The sequence below is a fragment of the Harpia harpyja genome, chromosome 19 (assembly GCF_026419915.1).
Source record: "Harpia harpyja isolate bHarHar1 chromosome 19, bHarHar1 primary haplotype, whole genome shotgun sequence".
NCBI lineage: Eukaryota > Metazoa > Chordata > Aves > Accipitriformes > Accipitridae > Harpia > Harpia harpyja.
The window spans coordinates 1,478,443-1,496,019 of record NC_068958.1 but is presented as its reverse complement, the minus strand read 5'-3'; the positions used below and the strand labels follow the sequence as shown (position 1 = coordinate 1,496,019).

General features: G+C 53.6%; 1 protein-coding gene across 2 annotated transcripts in view; it reads left to right on the top strand.

Moving 5' to 3' along the window:
- The window catches only part of ADGRD2 (adhesion G protein-coupled receptor D2), a 32,950-nt gene extending 17,443 nt beyond the window's left edge, over positions 1-15,507 (top strand). For both annotated transcript variants that reach the window (XM_052815852.1, XM_052815853.1), the window contains exons 19-26: positions 422-537; positions 2,239-2,359; positions 7,475-7,516; positions 7,731-7,784; positions 8,119-8,260; positions 8,829-8,887; positions 11,507-11,537; positions 15,225-15,507. In XM_052815852.1, the coding sequence (XP_052671812.1) occupies positions 422-537; positions 2,239-2,359; positions 7,475-7,516; positions 7,731-7,784; positions 8,119-8,260; positions 8,829-8,887; positions 11,507-11,537; positions 15,225-15,232 (573 nt within the window). In that variant the 3' untranslated portion in view covers positions 15,233-15,507. The remainder of the gene's footprint in view (positions 1-421; positions 538-2,238; positions 2,360-7,474; positions 7,517-7,730; positions 7,785-8,118; positions 8,261-8,828; positions 8,888-11,506; positions 11,538-15,224) is intronic.
- Positions 15,508-17,577: the final 2,070 nt, after the last annotated feature.

Genomic DNA, 17,577 nt, shown 5'->3' with positions numbered 1-17,577 from the left:
TAACAAAATTTTGCTGACCAGTTGTTGTTTTGGCTGTTAAATTAGAAATGTACATAAATGTGTAGGCTGACTGTGACATTGCCTTAACTAAAGGTCTGATTTTAACATGGGAACACGTACATCCTTGAGGTAGTGTCAGTATCATTAGACAACAGTAGCAGAAAAAGGTGCAATGTTTAAGGGGTCTAAAGTAAACACTTAACAGGGAAAACATTCTGTAGGAGAAGTTTTGAGATAAGTTTTACAGATTTCATACTTGTGTGGATAGCTCTATGAAGTATTTTACTCACGGCTTTCTCAGGGGTGATATGTTTCTCCCTAAGTTCTGACGCTCAGTTATTGAGTTCCCAGCAGAAAAGTCTCACCCCACTGGAGCTGAGATTACAGAAAGTTACTGGGTCCAATGGCTCTTCTCTGACAGGTGAACACCTTTGTGCTGTTCCGGGTGGTGATGGTGACTGTGTCCAGTGCTCGCAGGAGATCAAAGATGCTGACGCCCAACAGCAGCCTGGAGAACCAGATTGGAATACAGATATGGTGAGCAGGGAAGTGGCTGGTTTTCCCAGCTGTGGCTGCTCTGGGTATGAAATGGTGGAATTACTGTTAAACTGAGAGTCTTTGCCTTGGCAAAGTGAAAGACCATGAGTTGGGGGAGTCAGGGTAGAAAGGTTTTTCTCCTCCAGGGCAACTGTGCGTCACCCAGAGGTAGTCTGTCTGTTCTAATGTCTAAGCCACTGAGAAGCCCAGCCAGCACTTTCAGCCTGGGGAACCCAGTACTGGACGCCCACATCTGCACTCGCACTCCTAATTCTCAACACTTTGGGACAGGACACCCTTGGCAGCACCTGCTGAAATCAAAGCTACCCTGGGCCCGTCGGCATCACCAGGAGCAGCAATTTGGGTCTGGGAATGGCTGGTGTGAGCACATCCCCGTCGTCTGCAGTGGTGATAGCGTGCGTGGGAACGCGGGTCACACTGCTGATCCCACTGCCGAGCTGTCTGCCCCTTCGCTAACATCAGCCCGCTGTGCTGCTAAGCAGCTTGCTGGCAGGCATGCAGGCATCCTGTAAAACTTCACCATAGGGAAGTGAGGTAGCAGCTTGGGGTGTTTCAAGGAACCCAGGGACCCAATTGGGTGCCCAATTTCCATGGAAATTGATGGAGCTCTGAGCTGCAGAAGCAGCTCCTCTCCACTTCACAGAACATTGCAGTTTGAAGGGCTCATAACTGAATTTATCTCACGCCTGTCCCATCCTTAACACTTGTCTGCGCCCCTCAGCAGGATGCCAGCTGTAGAGAGTGCAGGGGTTTCGGGTATTTGCCGTTATAAAAGGCATTTTCTGTATGACTTTGGGACTTGGTGGATTGAAAGTAACGCTGGTGGGGATTAGATACATGGGGAAGGAGAGGCGGTGTGGACTTCTGTAATCAGTCAATATAGAGACCTCTAAAAAACTGCTGCTTGAGTCATTATTTTATCATCCTCTGTGAATCTTTTATTGTTGTTAGCTGGCGCCGGATACCCCTGCTAGACACACATTGTTCTCCTGTATCATAAATAAATTTTCCCAAACTTACAGAAGCACGAAGATAGGGCATTGCTGGAGGGCAGGGTGACATCCATATGCTAATAAAACAAATACAGAAGCCCTCCTTGTAGCAGCAATTAGGGGGAAAATAGCTGTTTTCTCATGGCTAATGACGTCAAAGAGCTCCCTTCTTGCTAACTCTCAGTGATAAATAAAGAGCAGGACTGGCACGCTGGGAGCCGGGAGGTGAAATGTTTGGTTTTTCCCCTCTTAACTAATTTTGTTTGCAAAGGGATTTGTTCCATAGCTACCACCTTGGGTGCCTCTTGGTGGACACATTGTTTGAAAGGCACTTGCTGGGGGAGGAGAGCTATCTCCAGCATGGAGGCAAGGGAAGTTTCTTATAAACTGCAAGATACGGGCCAGGATGCTCCTAAACCCGTGGAGCTCTTTCCAAGGCAGATCCACTCACGTGCTCTGTAACCTAGTGCAGACGCCCCAGGCAGATCATGGCGAGACCCTGGGCAGGGTTTGCAGAGCCAGGAAGGACGTTTGGCAGGCTGGGGGGCTTTGCCGGGACACCCTGGGCTCAGGGATGTGGGGCACGACAGAGACCCCCGTGGAGAGCTGCTGGCTGGGAGGTGGGTGCCAGTGCACAGTATTTCGGCTTTGAGATGCGCCCAGGTAACTGAGCTCTTCTTCCTGACAGGGCCACAGCCAAGCCCATCCTGGTGCTGCTGCCCGTGCTGGGGCTGACCTGGGTGTGTGGGGTCCTTGTCCACCTCAGCATCATTTGGGCCTATGTCTTCATCGTGCTGAACTCCCTCCAGGTGAGTCCTGTACCAGGTGGATCCTCACATCACAGCCAAGCAGGTATCTGCGGTTTCTTGTGCTTCAGTGTACTCCACCTGTCCTAATAGTCAGGGATATTTGTCAGCTCTGAAGCCCAGCCCAGCTTTCCCAAGCCGCTGTGCTGTTTTGTCTGAGGAAACTAAGTTCATGCTCCCAAGATATGAAATACGGCCCTGGAGACCTTGTTCGTCTAATGGCCCTTCAGCACCAGTCTCTGGAGTGTCTTACCGGTGCCACAGCTTTCCAGTTCAAATCTTGTTTCTCATGTTAGATTTTCTGAAATTACCATGGTTTCAAAATGACGCTTCCAAACTGACATGCTTGTAGGGAACTTCATTACAGTTTTGATTTGGTCATTTAATGGATAATTCAAATGGTAACTGTCCAGTTTAATGGGGCAGACATCCCAGCTGCTATCTGAGCCTCATTCCTACAGGGTAGGCATGGGCTGTGTGTGCCAGCATCCCTGTCAGAATAGGGCTGTTCACAGAGAGTGTTTCAAAGGTCACTTCCAGCCATAGTGTGCTTGATCGCTGCTTACATGCTGTGTGTTCTAGGATGAGTGTTTTTCATCTGGTTCACATTCATACATACTTAGAGGTTGTGTCCTAAGAACTGTACAGGCAGAACCACCGTCCCTTTGCCTGGAAGTCAGCTTTATTGCAGGGAGATGAGGGAAGAAGAATTAAGAACCAAGGACTGAAAATATTTACCCCTAAAACCTGTATTGTCTGCAGCCATGCAGCCACTCTCCAGGGATGCTCCCAGTGCCCAGTGAGAGGTGCGCTGAAATCTGATGGGATGCAGGAGTGAGTGTTAGGTGGAACAGATTGAGATATGGGCTGGTGATCAGAGCCTCGCACGGGGAGGCTGGAAGTGTGTGTGCTGTTTCTAGCTCTGACTTGCAAGACCTTGGGTGAGTCATGTCATCTCCTTCAGCCTCTTCATTCTTCTTCAGGTAGAATCTGGCTACATTTTTAAGGCTGTTTGCTTGTCTTGGTGTCTTCCAGGGCCGTGGCTGTGACTCCTGAATGCTATCATACTTCAGAGTCATGTTGTTAATATGGTAGTATTAACAGGGATCTCTGCAGGACAGAAAGTAACTCTGGTGTGTAAAGTTATACTTAATATTTGCTTCTAAGTTTACTGGTTTCATCAAAAGAGTTTCGAACTTTACCCAGCCTGTATGTGGTTAAGAGAGCAAAGCAAATTGTATTAGTCACAGCAGCCAGGAGTGCTCAGTTCTGCACTGAGGTAGAACAGTTCCCAGGACCTCAGGATATCTGAAACTCAGGGACACATGGTGACAAAAAGTCCCAGAACATGTGCTTGCCACCTGTGATTCAAAGCATCAGCCCCCTTGTTGGCAGAAGCTTTCCAAACCTCCAGAGAAAGCAGCTGTAGATGGAGCTAGAGAAGCACTGAACAGCACTGCTCCTGACATGGGGGGGGTGATTGGTCCCAAGGGAACGGTGGAGCTCTCTGCAGGCAGGCACTTACTGGTGGTGGGGAGCCAGCGGGGGGGGGCACGCAGGGACTCGGTCCAACCCCTGGGGCTGAGGCTGTGGCAGTACAGGTGGTGCCCGGCAGTACCCACACCGTCAGCCCTGTCCCTTTGCGCTGGGTATTCACAGATGTATTTTTCGGAGTCCCTTACCCAGTGCTTGAGGACAAATCCTACTCCAGGGAATCCGAGAGAGCAACTGGGAACTACCCACCAAACCATTGGGATCCGAAGAGTTCTCCACCACCCATCTCCCTTTTTTCTTTGGATTCACTAGAAATTGGCTCCTGCTGTAGCTTTCACTTACGGAGCAGCAGAGTTCGCAGTGCTTCCCTCTGGCATACTTGGCCGGTTTCAGTGTAGCATTGGCCCAGCTCTCCAAGGGTGAAATGCAGGCGTTATCACCGCGTGCACAAGATGGGTGGTTGCTCCCGGGATATTCTGCCTGTGGCTGGCGCTGGTCCAGCAGCCGGGTGCTGCTCACGCACATCCGTCGGCTCTCAGATGGGGATGTTCCAAGGCCAGACAAGGGCCGCCTCTCCACATCTCTGCTATTAAGAATATCAGAAGGGTGGCAGGAGGCCTGTCCTAACTGTCGTTAAACATAGCATCAGTTCTCCTTGCCTCCTCATGCCATGCTTAGGTTATTGAGCAGAAGAGAACTCCAAGCTCAGTGCTGGGAAGAGTTGAGGTGAGCAGAGCTGAGAACAGCACCAGCAACTTTTCATTCACAGAAAAAAACATTTCTCAGCTTGGGTGAACTCCATCAACATCAGCAGAAAGGCAGATCAGAGCACAGCGTCTCAGCACCACCCTGGCAGTCTTCCTCTGCCTTGCTTCAGTGTTTGTGCTCTAAAAACATGAATACGTATATCACACCAGAGGGGTCCTGCTGAGCATCTCAGGCTTGGATAGCCTTCAGGAGAGCTGCTTTCCAGTAGCACTCAGGGCTGCTCTTCACTCTGCAACCCAGCACTGGCAAGGGAAATCCCATGACAAGTTCCCTGGTTCAGTGACTGCTAATACCCCTTGACTGTGGCCTGACAATGTCAGCGCCCAGCCTACATCCTCCATGGCTCACTCAGCCTTTGCTTCATCGCTGGTGCCAGCAGAGGGGCTGTGGGATGCTGGCTGTCATAGTGTGGATGCTGGGTGTATGGGGTTTTTGAGAGACAAGGAATAACTCCTGAAATGAATAAATGTGTCCTCTGGATGATACATCTCCCGAGACTCTCTCTCACAAACCATGACAATGTCCACCTTGGGTGATATAGGAGCTGAGGTGTTTGCTGGATCAGGATTTGTTTTCTTCCCTTGCTTTCTAAGTTATTGCTGCTTTTGTTTTTCTTCTTTCTCCTAAAGCTCAGTAGGAGCTGTGGCTGTTGTGCAGATGGACAGTTGAGGGTTTGCCCATGAATATGCTGTGCTTGTTTGCCTCTGTCCCTTCATTACCGAGTTCAGGTCAATTTGCTGATTACCCCAGAGGAGAAATGCTGGTGGGAAGCTGTGGAGTTGAGAGAGAGCAGGGACAAAGCCTGCTACATTTCAGCCCCTTTGCTGACTGTCTTATGGATTGCCTTGGAATTTCCTTTAAGGTAGTGTGCTTCTTCATGCATGAATCTTGTGCAGGAAAGTTTTGCTGCTGTGGTTGTTTGTTTGTTTGACTGCTTTCTGTTTATCTGTGGAAACCGAAGCCTGTCTTCAAGGTTACTCTGTGCGTCGACACCAAACATGACAATTCCTTCTCCAGCCAGGCAGCACAGGAATTCAGCCGAGTGACTGAAAAGCAACAGGGAGCGGTGCTGTGCCGGAGGTGGCTGCGGTGGCTGCCCCGCAGGTTGGTGAGCAGGCGGCATCGCCCTCCCTCCAGCCCACGATTTTGGAGGTAGCAGCACCAACACCCTGCCAAGCACCCAGTGCTGGGAGGAGGTGCCTGCTGTTAAGAGACAGTGTAGGTAAAACCTGCTGGCTTCATTTGGACTTGTAGAGCTGGAAGGATGGTCCTGAGGCTGGCTCGGGGCAGGGACTTACAGACCCACTCACCCGTCTCCCGTGAGAGGGGAGCAGGAGACGGCATTGCTCCCAGCTGGGGTGTGCGGACCGCAGCAGGATGTGGTGGCTGGACAGACGGACACCAGGCAGGAGCATCCATCCTGCTCTGCGGGTCCCGGCACGTGCTGTGCTCTCGCCTGCGGCCACCCAGCGCCTTCCCCGCCGTGAGCAGGGAGCCGCGGGGGCCGGGGCATTGCGGTCCCCGCCGGGAGAAGATGGCGCGCAGGCAGGAGCGCAGGCAGGAGCGCAGGCAGGAGCGGGCTCCGCCAGAGCCACGACTCTGCTTCCGCCCGCTGCTGCAGCTGGGCCTCCTCTCCTTCCTTGCTCTCCTCCCAGCCGACCTCGCCGCTCCCCCCCTCCCCACGCTCATCCAGAATGATTATTTCAAGGAAGACCTGCCTTGGCAGCCTGACCAGAAATCTGGTCTGGGGGAGTGACCAGCATTGCTGGCTGAAGGACAGGTCATGGCACGGCGCCAGCGTACTGCTACCATTATGCCTGCCAAGAGCTTGCAGATGAAGAGCAAGGCTCATTGAAGACAAGATGGATTACTTTTCTTGCTGCAGCTGATTTATCTAGCTGCGATAACAAACACCCCACAGATATACCATAAATCTGGTGGGCCAGATAGGGCTGCCTTAAGGACGAAATCGTTGGTCTGGAGCTGTAATTAGCCCCAGGCTGTGGCCTCCAGGCAATGCTCGCTCCGGCCCTGCCCCGGGCATTTTCCCTGAGCACATCCCTCACCGGCCCCAGGCGTGTAGCTGTGGCTGTGCGTTTGGTCGTGGCAGAACGTGGCGTTGCTCGCTGATCTCTGGTGCGTGCACGCAACAGTGCCGGTTTGGCGAGTAGGGAGAGGGTGGCCAAGACTGTGCTGCCGGAGCCCCAGCGTGCCAGCGGGAAGGATTGTCCAGACTGGGACTGAGCAAAGCCTCTGGGTCCATACCGCACTGAGTTTGGGTCAGAGGGTCCATCCTGTTAACGCTGTGGTCTGTCACTGCATGGAGCAGAGGAACTGTTCCCAGCATCACGCTGCACTTGGTCTGTGGGAGGCTGGCAAACCCCCCCCCGGGGCTGGTGCTGGGTGGGAAGGGAGGTCTGCTTCCCAGATCTCGGTTCCCCTAGCAATTAATTCCTGGTGGTTTCTGCTTCTGAGGTCTGAAGGAGGTGTTTTCTGGGGGATTTTGCATGCACGAGTGAATGGGAGTGTGGGAGAGCTTTGGGTTCAGGAAGCCAAGTGCCCAGTGAGAGATTCCTGCTCCCCCCAAATGAAACGGATGGAGAGGAGAAGGAAGAGGGACTGGGGCAGGGACCGTCTCTCCTTTGGGCTCTCTGTGAAGAGCCTGGTCTCAAGTGTGATTTTAAGGAAGGTCCTCCCTGCCCAGCTGTCCCTGGCTGTGCGATGCCCGCCATCTGTGCCTCTTCCCCTTACCCGGTCCTCACCCATTCTAGTGCTCATCAAACTCATTTCTTCCCATGCAAAGTAGCACAACCCAGCTATACATCTCTAACCCTTCCTGTGCTCTCTCCTTTTCAGGGCCTGTACATATTCCTGGTCTATGCAATCTATAACAGCGAGGTAAGAGATGCCCCTGGCTGGGGCTCAGTCACTCGTCACAGCAACTGTTTATTAGCAGTCAAGGGGGTAGCTGGGGTTGTTGTCGGTGCAACAGGCAGCATAGGTCCAACTGTGCTTCTGGAACAGCAGTTGCTTTTTCCCTGTGACTTGCTGGAGGATCTCTTGCTCTGCTAGAGCTGCTGTGGCCCTCTCTAATGTCCTTGCTCTTCTCCAGGTGAGGAATGCCATCCAGAGGATGAAGGACAAGAAGAAAGCACTCTCGTTCACAGTAAGTTGCAAGGAAGCCCTGCTGCCCCCTTCGTTCATCATGTACCTATCAGAGGAGGGCCCTAGACATATGTTTGGTCTGCTTTGAGAAGATGATGTTGGAAAGAAGTAATTTTTTTAATTTTTTGTTCCATTCTTTGCAGTCCTGTTGGACAGCGCAGACCCAAAGATATCTACCCTGATTAGGCAGCAGCCTGCTGTACCAGGTTGGGAATGGGAGTCGAAGTCCCAAGTCCCAGGGGCCACAGATGAAATCAATCTTTAAAGTTGGACCTGGATCTAGCAAAGACACGATGCAGTTTTCACTGTCTTGTATCTCTTCCCTGTCATTACAGAACTGCTCTCATCCCATCAACTACTTATCAAGTCCAAGAAACACAACCTCCTGGGAGACAGGGAAACTGAGTCCTGCAGCTGAGAGCGCCTTACCAAGCCCTGTGCAGAAAGACCCTCCAGTGAAGAACATCACCAACAAAGGTAAAGAGAGTTGTCATTGCTGTCGGCCCAGGCTGTGTGATGATACCACAGTAAAATGTTATTCCCAAGGCTTGAATTTTAGTGCATGTTCACTTGGCACTGCGTTAACTCATTTGCACACTGTGCCTATGTGAGCACTTGGGGTCTGGTGCTGCAAATGCAGCACGGGATGAAGGATTCCCAGGAAAGGCAGGGATTGCGTGCATGTGGATCTCAGAGGGGTCAGGTTCATGCCTGCAGGCTGGCTGGCTGTGGACAGGGGGTCTCATCACTGTGTTACACAGCATTGCATTCTCCTGAGGCAAGAATCCATGTTTGTGTCTTAAAATGAATTTTCTGGAGAAGGAGAGGCAAAGGTGGCAGTAGGAAATAGGGTTTTTAGCTTCAGGGAAAAAAGGTGTTGCATGCTCCAACCAGTTTGTGGGTGCAATTATGCAGGTAACCTGTTTGGTCCTTTGCTTCAGTGGGAGATACTTAGGGACACAAAGCACCGAGTTCTTGGTAAAGCATGAATATTTCTACTCTCTCTCTCTAATCCCCAAACTCATTGTGCTCTTTCACCCCCTAGGAAATTTTGGAGCCAAAATTCCCATGGGGATTTCATCAATTATGTCACCTGAGAGACCGGTATGTAATGTCTTCTGTTATTCTTCCAACTTCATCCCTATAGAGAGCATAATAGTTATGTAGGAATGGTGTCTGATGGTTCCAGCAAGGGGCCGGGACTCAGGACGCCTGGTAGCATTACCAGCTCTGGCACAAATTCAGTGTTTTGTGTTGAGCAAGTCCCAGAAGCTGCCTGACTCATCCACCCTGTGCGCAGACCTTGTGCCGATCCCCTCGGTCCCAGGGCGTTACAGAAGTTGCTGAGTGTTGGTGAGGGACCAGGCAGCGTGTTAGCACAGCCTGCCTGCTCTCCTCCTGAGGACCAGCCTGGACACACAGCCCGTTTATCAAAACCAAGGAGGTTTTGATACTCATCCTGAAGACTCTGGTTTATTAAAATACATACTCGTTATTAGCAGCATATTGATTTAAGTCATTTAAATCATTGGAGATGCGTGTTTTCGTGCCCGTAGTGTCCCCTCCTGGTCGTCAAGCCAGATGCAACTGAGTGTTGGCTGTCTTCTGTAGGAGCATAAGATGGAGAGCAAGGTGGGCTGGCAGGCAGGAGCTCCTGGCTAGTGACCTGCCGTGGCTGTGCTATGCGGGCAGGGCTTGGCTCCGGAGGCAACGGCCCGGGCTGGGGCAGGCGGCAGTGGGCAACAGGGGAGAGTGCGAGTTCTGGGGGCAGGAGAGGAGGAGACCCCAGGATGGCCGATGTCCAGGGTGAGAGCTCTTCCCTGAGCCGATGGGGAACCAGCCCCGCTGCCGCGCCGGGAGGGTGATTGTAGCAGGGGCGTGCATGAACAGAAGGAGCCAGCGGATTTGAGCCAGTAAAGCACCAAGCAGAGGTCAGTACGGATCAAGGCAGGAGACTTCCCCCAGGGAGAGCAAATTAAAATCAGGCAGCAGGGGCTCGCTGGCCCCGTGGTGGGTGAGCTGCACCCGTCCAGGGAGGGCTGGCTGGGTCGTGCTGCCTGCAGGAGTGAGTCTGATGTAAAGCTCAGCGAGGCATGGCCTAAAGTAGGGAACAATTTAAATTTTACTACTCTGATACCACTTCCATCTCCCACTATTGAAATGATCATCAGTCCTTGTGCACTTGACATACAAGTGCTGTAATTTCCTCAGAATAAAATCCAACACTACTTTCATGAGTCTCTCACTGAAGGATCTCTCTCTCCCTCTCTAATATTTATCCTTTGAAAACCTGTGTCACATAGACAGCTCTTATTTATCCAATAGATAATACTTCTATAGCTGGCATATCGTTTTGAAGCCACTCAATAAAATCCATATTTTCATCTCTCATGATTTATATTGTGGTTAATGCCGTTCCTCCCCTCATGCTGAATGCCGACCGGGATTCATTCGCAGGTGATGCTTTTCTCAGCCGGCCAGGTGCTGGCTGTGTAAACCAGGACCAGGGCTAAGCTCCTGGCACCAGATACGAGACGTGGGCCAAAGGGATTAGCCCGGGGACCTGAGTTTCCTAAGGCAGGGAGCATTAGGAGGCAGCAGATCTCCTAAATGCCAAGGCTGTGGCATTTCCTAGCAGGCAAAGACAGAAAGCGCTTTCCTCCCTGTGAGGGTCATTGAGGACTTTGCTGTATCTTTGCTGCTTAAACATTGCATTTTAATATACTCGTTTCCTTTCTCACTAATGTGGATGCAGCAAAAGGCGAGGCTGATGCCAGTGCCTGCCTGCGGAGAGGGGGCATGGCCCCACTGCCCGCACGGATCTGTGCTGTGGCAGCGTGGCCGGCTCTCGGTGCTCCCTCGGCTTCGGTGTGAGCCCCGCGGTGCCGAGCCGGCCGGGGGATTTTCCATCCGAGCCCCATCTTCACCGCAGCGGTGGTTGGCACAGCTGGGCCCCCGTTGGTGCTACCCTCCGCTGGATAGGTGCTGCTTTCTGTGCTCGTTAGTTATATAAGTCAGTGCTGTTTTTCCTGCTCCCTGGCTAAATGAGTCACGGCACTCGCTGGAGGAGCGGTGAATTAAGAATGTCACTGGCAGCTGCACAATGGTTTGGATGAAGAGAAGATGCTACTTAAAAACGTTTGAAAACACTTAAAATGACAAAACACTGAGCGAGTGAAGATACAAACACAGACAAGATGTTCTTTGTGTTTCAGCTTTTTTAAATGTTGTTTGGTGATATTTATTGCTTTTGGGCTGGGAGCAGGAATTTCACACCTCACAGAGCATTAACCATCACTTAAACACGGGGTGCAGGCTTGTGCGTGCTCTTTCCACCACAGCCCAGGGGGGAGAAGGTTCTCTTTCCTCTTTTCCTGGATTTTCCTGTGGTCTCCAGCATGGTGTCCGGCCCGCCGGGTCACCCCTGGGACTGGAGGGGTCCCCGGAGAGGGCGTGCGGAGCGGGGGCACCAGCTCAGTGCCCGGGTGCTGCCCAGAGGTGCAGCTGTGTCCAGGGTCACGCTGCAAGGTGTCCATCCCTCAGGGAGCGGGATGAAGGCTCCAGTTCCCAGCCTGTGCGGTGGCTCAGTGGGAGGGAGAGTGCGGTGTGGTGGCTGGGTGCTGGGGGAGCCCTGCCTGGCCCTGGGGAGTGTGGCGGGGGGTTGTCAGCAGCAAAGCAATCAGACCTGTACCTTCTGCTAACAAATGTTCTCCCCTCTTTCAGGCTGTAGAGCTGACAGCGTTCAAATCCTCAGGTAACATTTGCTTACGTCGTTTTCTTTAATTTCTGTTACTGCTGATACTGGTTTCTGTGGTTGCATGGTGGAGTGCTGCCCAGAGGGCAGGTGATTTTTGCTCAGGCTTCAGGAAGCTTTTTATTTCCAAACTGCCCTGATCGGTGCAGTCCTGGCAAGGCTGTTGGGAGATCCGTGTCCCCCCTGAACAGATGAGGGAGAGGGGGAGTAATGACACCCAGCAGTTCTGCCAGTGCTGCCTGCACCGCCTTTCCCCAGCAGCACTGGTGGCTCAGCCCAGGGAGGGAACCTGAGCACCCTGCAGCGTTCGGCCGAGGGTGCCCATCTCAGGACACCCGCCTGGTTTCTCCTGTGTCTCTGCACCTTTCTTGCTGCCGCTTCGTGCCGCAGTTTGTTGCACAGCGGCTCCCTGGGCCCCCTCTGCGACAGCGAAGCTGCAGGTCGCAGGGCTTGGCAGGCAGCGGAGGGACAGGGGGTACCTGCAGGTACCTGATGCTGAGCTCTCCGGCTGCGCACCCCAGCGTGGCCGGTCCTCGAGGCGCAGCAGGGACCGGCATGCCTCGCTGCTTGGCAAGACCTGGGCTGCTTTCAGGGGTGGCAACATCTCTGTGCTGCCACAGGGTATTTTAAAGCAGCAGCTGCTGCAGAAAGCGCTGGCGGGTGTTAGGAGTGCCCTGCTCCCAAAGAAGGGAAGCCAGGGGAGGTGGGGTGTTCAGACGGGGCTGGATTTATGAGCTTAAAAGCAGCCATTTAGCTTCTTCTGTTTCAGGTTGTAGAAAGGCCAATGTCACCATGGAGGTGGGTAGAATTAAAACCAGAAATCCCTCCTAAGCCCCAGACCTCTGCTTGATGGCAGTGCTGGGGAGAGGCTGGCCAGCCGCAGCCCCCTGCTCCCTCCCCAGCTTCCCTGCCTGGCTTTGGGCAAGTCCCCAGCTCCTCCAGGTACAGGTGTAGCATATTTAGCATTAGGGGTTTTTTTTACCAACCACTACCGAGTACTCCCAGCACTCTCAGTGCGGTGTCTGGATGGGGTCTCTCAAGCAGACAGTACAGTGAAGAAGCGCCGGGGATGAATTGATATTGTTTTTTCTGTATTGTTACATTTTCTTTTGTCAAAGGAAGCAGTGTATTAGCAGGTTCCTGATTTTGCTCCACATTAAGTGTCTAAGCAGGGCATGCTTAGACTATTTTCAAGACGATGCCACCCAGAAGCATTGCAGCTTTCCTCCCCACAGTGGACACATGAGCAAGGCAGAAACGGTGGCAGCCGGGAGTAAATGTGCTGCAGCATTTCAGGCATAGGAGCGGGGTCTCAGAGACAGCAAGACCTACACCCAGCACGTGCATTTGTGCTCTGTCCCCCCACAGTCTCACCCTCACCTGCTCCTGCATATTTTAATCTAGCCACATGTGTAATTAAACTCCAGCTGTGCAAAGAGGTGGGTGGTTTATTTTGGTTTTGTTTTCTCAGGTAAGCCCTCGGTATATTTTTAAAAGCCCAGGTCCGCCCAGAGGACGGTGGGGACGCCGGGCTGGGCTCGGTGCCTGTCCCCCCATGCACCGGCTGATGCACAACGGCCGTGGAAGCGGCCGGGGGGTGCAGGGCAGCCCTGTGCACGACCACCCTCTCTGCTAGCACCGAGCGTGGCTCCGAGCGCGCCCTGGTGCGAGGGAGCCTTTGGTTGGGCAGTCCTTCAGCCTGGGGTGAACAAGAAGATCTCCTTGAACCAGAAGAGCACTCCTCTGCACACTTGTGTACGTGGAAGCCAGCGTGCGGCACAGCGCTGGTGCTGGCTACGCTGCGCTGCTCCGAGGCACCGGGCTCAAAGACAAGTGCTTCCAGCCATTAAAAATAAAAAATAAAAGGCAGTAATGCCCAGCTGTAGTAATGCCTGGAAGACCCCAGGGCAGCTCAGCGTTGCACAGGCTTCCGTCTTCACAGCTTGCTCAACAGAGCAAAATGCTGCGTAGGTCTTGGAGATAACAGCTGCCAGGGGAAGCAAACCATAAACTTGTGTGCTTGATGATGAACAGGAGACTAATCATTTCAACACAGACACTGCTTCCCCTCTTCTGTTTTCTCCCAAATAGTTTAATGAAAAGAGACATATTTTGCCCCAGGTATCTTTATTTGAAAATTACCAGCCAGCTCTAATGAAAATTGTGATGTACCAGCAGCAGGCTGGCAGGAGCTCCCGCAGAGACCCAGGAGCAGCCCACCTGCCCTGCGGGGCAGTCCAGTAGGGAGAACTGGTGGGCAGGAGGAGCACTGGACCCTGGGCACCGGTGGGAGACTTGGGGCTTAAATGACTTGCTCACAGTCTCCCAGGAAAGCTGTGCTGGATCTGGGATGGGATCCACCTCTTCTCTGCTCCAGCGCCTCAGCCATGCTCTTGTGAGAGCTGTGGGCATCATGCTGGCTTCACGTGCAAGAGGCAGCCAGTGGGTCCGGGGGGGGAGGTGGGATGGGCTCCCAGTGGTGCATTAACACGCGTGAGGATAAGGGCGGATAAAATCCAGGTAAATACCAGACCAGTTTCAGAACCACAGAAATGAGGAGTTTTGCAGTGTGGCTGTGGCCAGGAGGTAGGCATGGGCTTCCTCCCTGCATCCCCACCCCCAATATTATGGCTCCCCCCACAAGGACTCAATTCACTCAGAGAGGCCACACATTTCCACAGTAATGAGCTCCAGCCCAGCTGTACAAAGCTGCACGTTGCAGCGAGCGCACTGCCCGGATTCATTACACTCTTTATGTAAGCAGGGGATGGCCGGGGGGGGGTTCACATATTTGCACAAACAATAAGTACCGTCTTCCTTGTCTTGGCAAACAAGAGCTCCAAGAGGCCTCCACATCCTCCATCTCCTCAAGTGATGGCTGCTTTGTTTCCCCACGATAATTTCATTATTCTGTTTGAATACATTTATATGTTGCTAAGCCACACATAGCAACATGGATCTTGTCTCCATGGCCCAGTCTTTCTCTGATCAATACTGAGTAATTCTGCAACTCTCGCCATACCGCGTTAAATAAGATTGTGTTTAAAATAATAAGGAAATTATAAGTCTTTGGGATTCAAAGCCAGTAAACCACCTGAGTGTCATGGGCACTTGGAGAAATGCAGACGCCTCAGTGCCAACCCTGCCGGGCCGCGCTGCAGTGGGATGGATCGCTGCTGCCATCTGTGCCATGGTCCTTCCCGACGGGCAGAGGGTACCTTATGCCCTGATGGAAGGAGGTGCATCCCATGCGATATCAGTGCTCTCTGCCACGGTAGCGCCTGTATTTTCATTAAATCCCATTTAAACCTCATTCTTCAGCACTCTCAGAGCTTGGTGCTGTGCACGGTGGGTTAATTTCTGAGCAGGGGAAGAAGAGGTTTCTCCTTACAGCCGCGGCCCCGTTCACTGAGGCAGCTTTGGCTCCATGCTGTAAGGTCTGTATTTCAGAGACCCCCTAAAGGGGCAGGGGGGTCCATGAGATGGCAGAGCCACACTGGCAACAGGCAGGGCTGGCCGTGCCAGACCAGTGGCCGCCTCCACCCGCTGCTCCATCCTACGGCAGGTTTGGGCTGCAGTTTCTCCCAGCGCGCCACAGGACCGTGCCAGTGCACCCGCTGCCCCGGCAGGGACCCCTGCCCTCCCCTCCCTGCCGACGCAGCTGAGACCATCTCTCTTTTGCTTTAGGTTTCTGAGAAGTTTCTGGGTGACGGGCCCACAACGCCGAGGCTCTTCCAACAGCTGGCAGGACGGCAGGTCGGAGGAGCTGGCTTCTGTGCGGAGGGCTGTCCCAGCCCAGGCAGAGCTGTTAGCCCTGCGCTTCTTCCTAGCAGCATGTGCGGACAAAACCGAGGCAGGACTGGGGTAGCGTGGGGTCTCACGGGGCTTCATCTGCTGCTGAAGACCGCCCCGCTCCTCTCCAGGGGTGGGCAACCGACAGGCAGGTACTCGTCCTGACTCCTGCCCAGCCTGCGTGTCCCCGCGGCTCATGCAGCCTCCGCCGGGGCGGCCAAGCTTGGCCCGGTGCAGCACTGCCGCCAGCCGCCCCGTGGCACCACCGGCAGCGTGTGGTTGTGCGTGGCTGTTGTTGCTGCCAGTAGAGCTTGTTTAGCTTGGGGGGCCTGGAGCAGGTGGCGTGGGAGCAAGCCCAGCTTTGCCCGTGGCAGCCGTGCCCAGGTGGTGTGCCCACGGTCCCGTGCCGGCAAGGACGGCTGCCTTCCCCGGCTCTGCCGCCGGGCCGGCACACCGCTCTGCCGGGGCAGGGCTGGGGATGGGCTGCGTAGGAAGCACATGCGCTAAGGAAGACAGCAGCTGGCTTCAAGTCTTTTCTAAAGCAGCTGACTTCAATAGCATCTTCTGCTGTTTAGGACAAAAATCCTCTCCCTGCTCCTCCCTGGGCTCTCACCCGGCTGGCGTGGCCGCTCGCCAGCTGGGGTTATGTTTTCTCTCCCTCTGTTCTTTGCATCCGACTGGTTCTCCTGTTACCTCCCTAGTGTTTAGAGCACATAAAATGTGTTGGTTCTTTTGCTGATTATGATGACAGTAAATGCTGATTTTAAAGGCAACCTCCTCTCCTTGTTGCAATGTATTCACGGGAATGGGCTCGTGTTCAGCCGGGGCAGCATGCCATGGCTTTTCGTGGCTGAACACAGTGGAGGGCAGTTTGGCCACGGTGCCTGGGACCAGGGCACTGCATGCTCCCGTGTGCTGTCCCCTGCATTGCACTGCGTTCCCTGGCCTCAGCACAGCGTGTGCTGGCCAGCATGTATCTACGTGCTGTTGGGAACTGCAGCCCTCGAGCAGCCCGGTGCTGGTCAGCAGAGTGAGATGTGAGTGCAGACCATCGCTCCGGTTATCAGAGTCAGCCAAGCACTGAAGTACTTACAAGACAGGTCATTGAACCTATTGCAGAGCTCTGTGCTTTGCTGTGGGTTTGCTCCTTGCCGCAGTGCATGGCACGTCGCAGGCTTTCAGCCACAGTGACCACCAAGGGCTACATGAAAAGTCCCGAGTTTAAGCTAATTGCCCATCACTTGCAAAACACACTCAGAGTCGCTATGGCAATTCCCAGCAGCACTTGAACCAGATCCTGAGTCACCAATGCCTTGAATCACACCACAGCAGCGGCCCCCCTCCTGCAGCCGTAGTGTCCTGGTCCTGCTGAAGGCAGGCATCGCTCCAGGAGAGACGCCGTGGGCACCCGGTGCTTGCTGGGGCCAAGCACTGCTCTCCTGCAGGGACACCAGGCAGGACATCCCTCCTGCCTGTGGGGAGCCAGGAGGAGGAGGTGGCACCAACAAGGAGGGTTAGAAAGACAGTCAAAAAAGACAAAGTCTGCCTTTTTAAATGAACTGCAAAATTTATTACAGTGGTTTGCTCCCGGCAAGGAAGTTGGTAACCTCCTGCCTGGGAAGGAAGGGTGGGGAGTGGGGAAGGGAAGGGATGAGAGGGAGAAAAGGATGTGAGAGACAGAGAGAGAGAGACACTTAAGGACACTTTTCATTTTCTGAAAATAAAACATCTTTTACCTCCCAAACCATATTCTCCAGTTCTTTAAGTTCACAGAAAGAAGAAGGTGAAACCGAACCACAGACTTCAGGAGGAAAATGCACAAACGTTGAAAAGCAGAGACAAACATGCTCTTCTGCATCTAACAAGCTTCCACAAACCGCATGGCTCTGGGCACAGCGTCTGCAGCTCCTCAAGGCACCGGCTCTGCGCAGAGCCGCAGCGGACAACAGCCTCCTCGAAACGAAGAGCAAAACACCGCTGTGGAAAACAAACCTGAACCAACCCCAGCCATGCTGGAGGAGCCCCAGCAGAGCCGGGGGGGTGCTCGGCCATGGCTGGGGGGGCTGTGCTGGGCTGCCCGGCAGCAGGGCGGGAGGAGAGGAGACCATGGCTGAGACCAAGAGCAAGCAGCAGCGAGAGTCCAGTACATCCCAGCTCGGGGGGCTGCAGCCCCCCAGCGCTGCCCAGTCATGTCTGTGAGCCCCTGTCCTGTGACTGGAGAGGAACCGATAGCTCTTTGCTTGTGGCT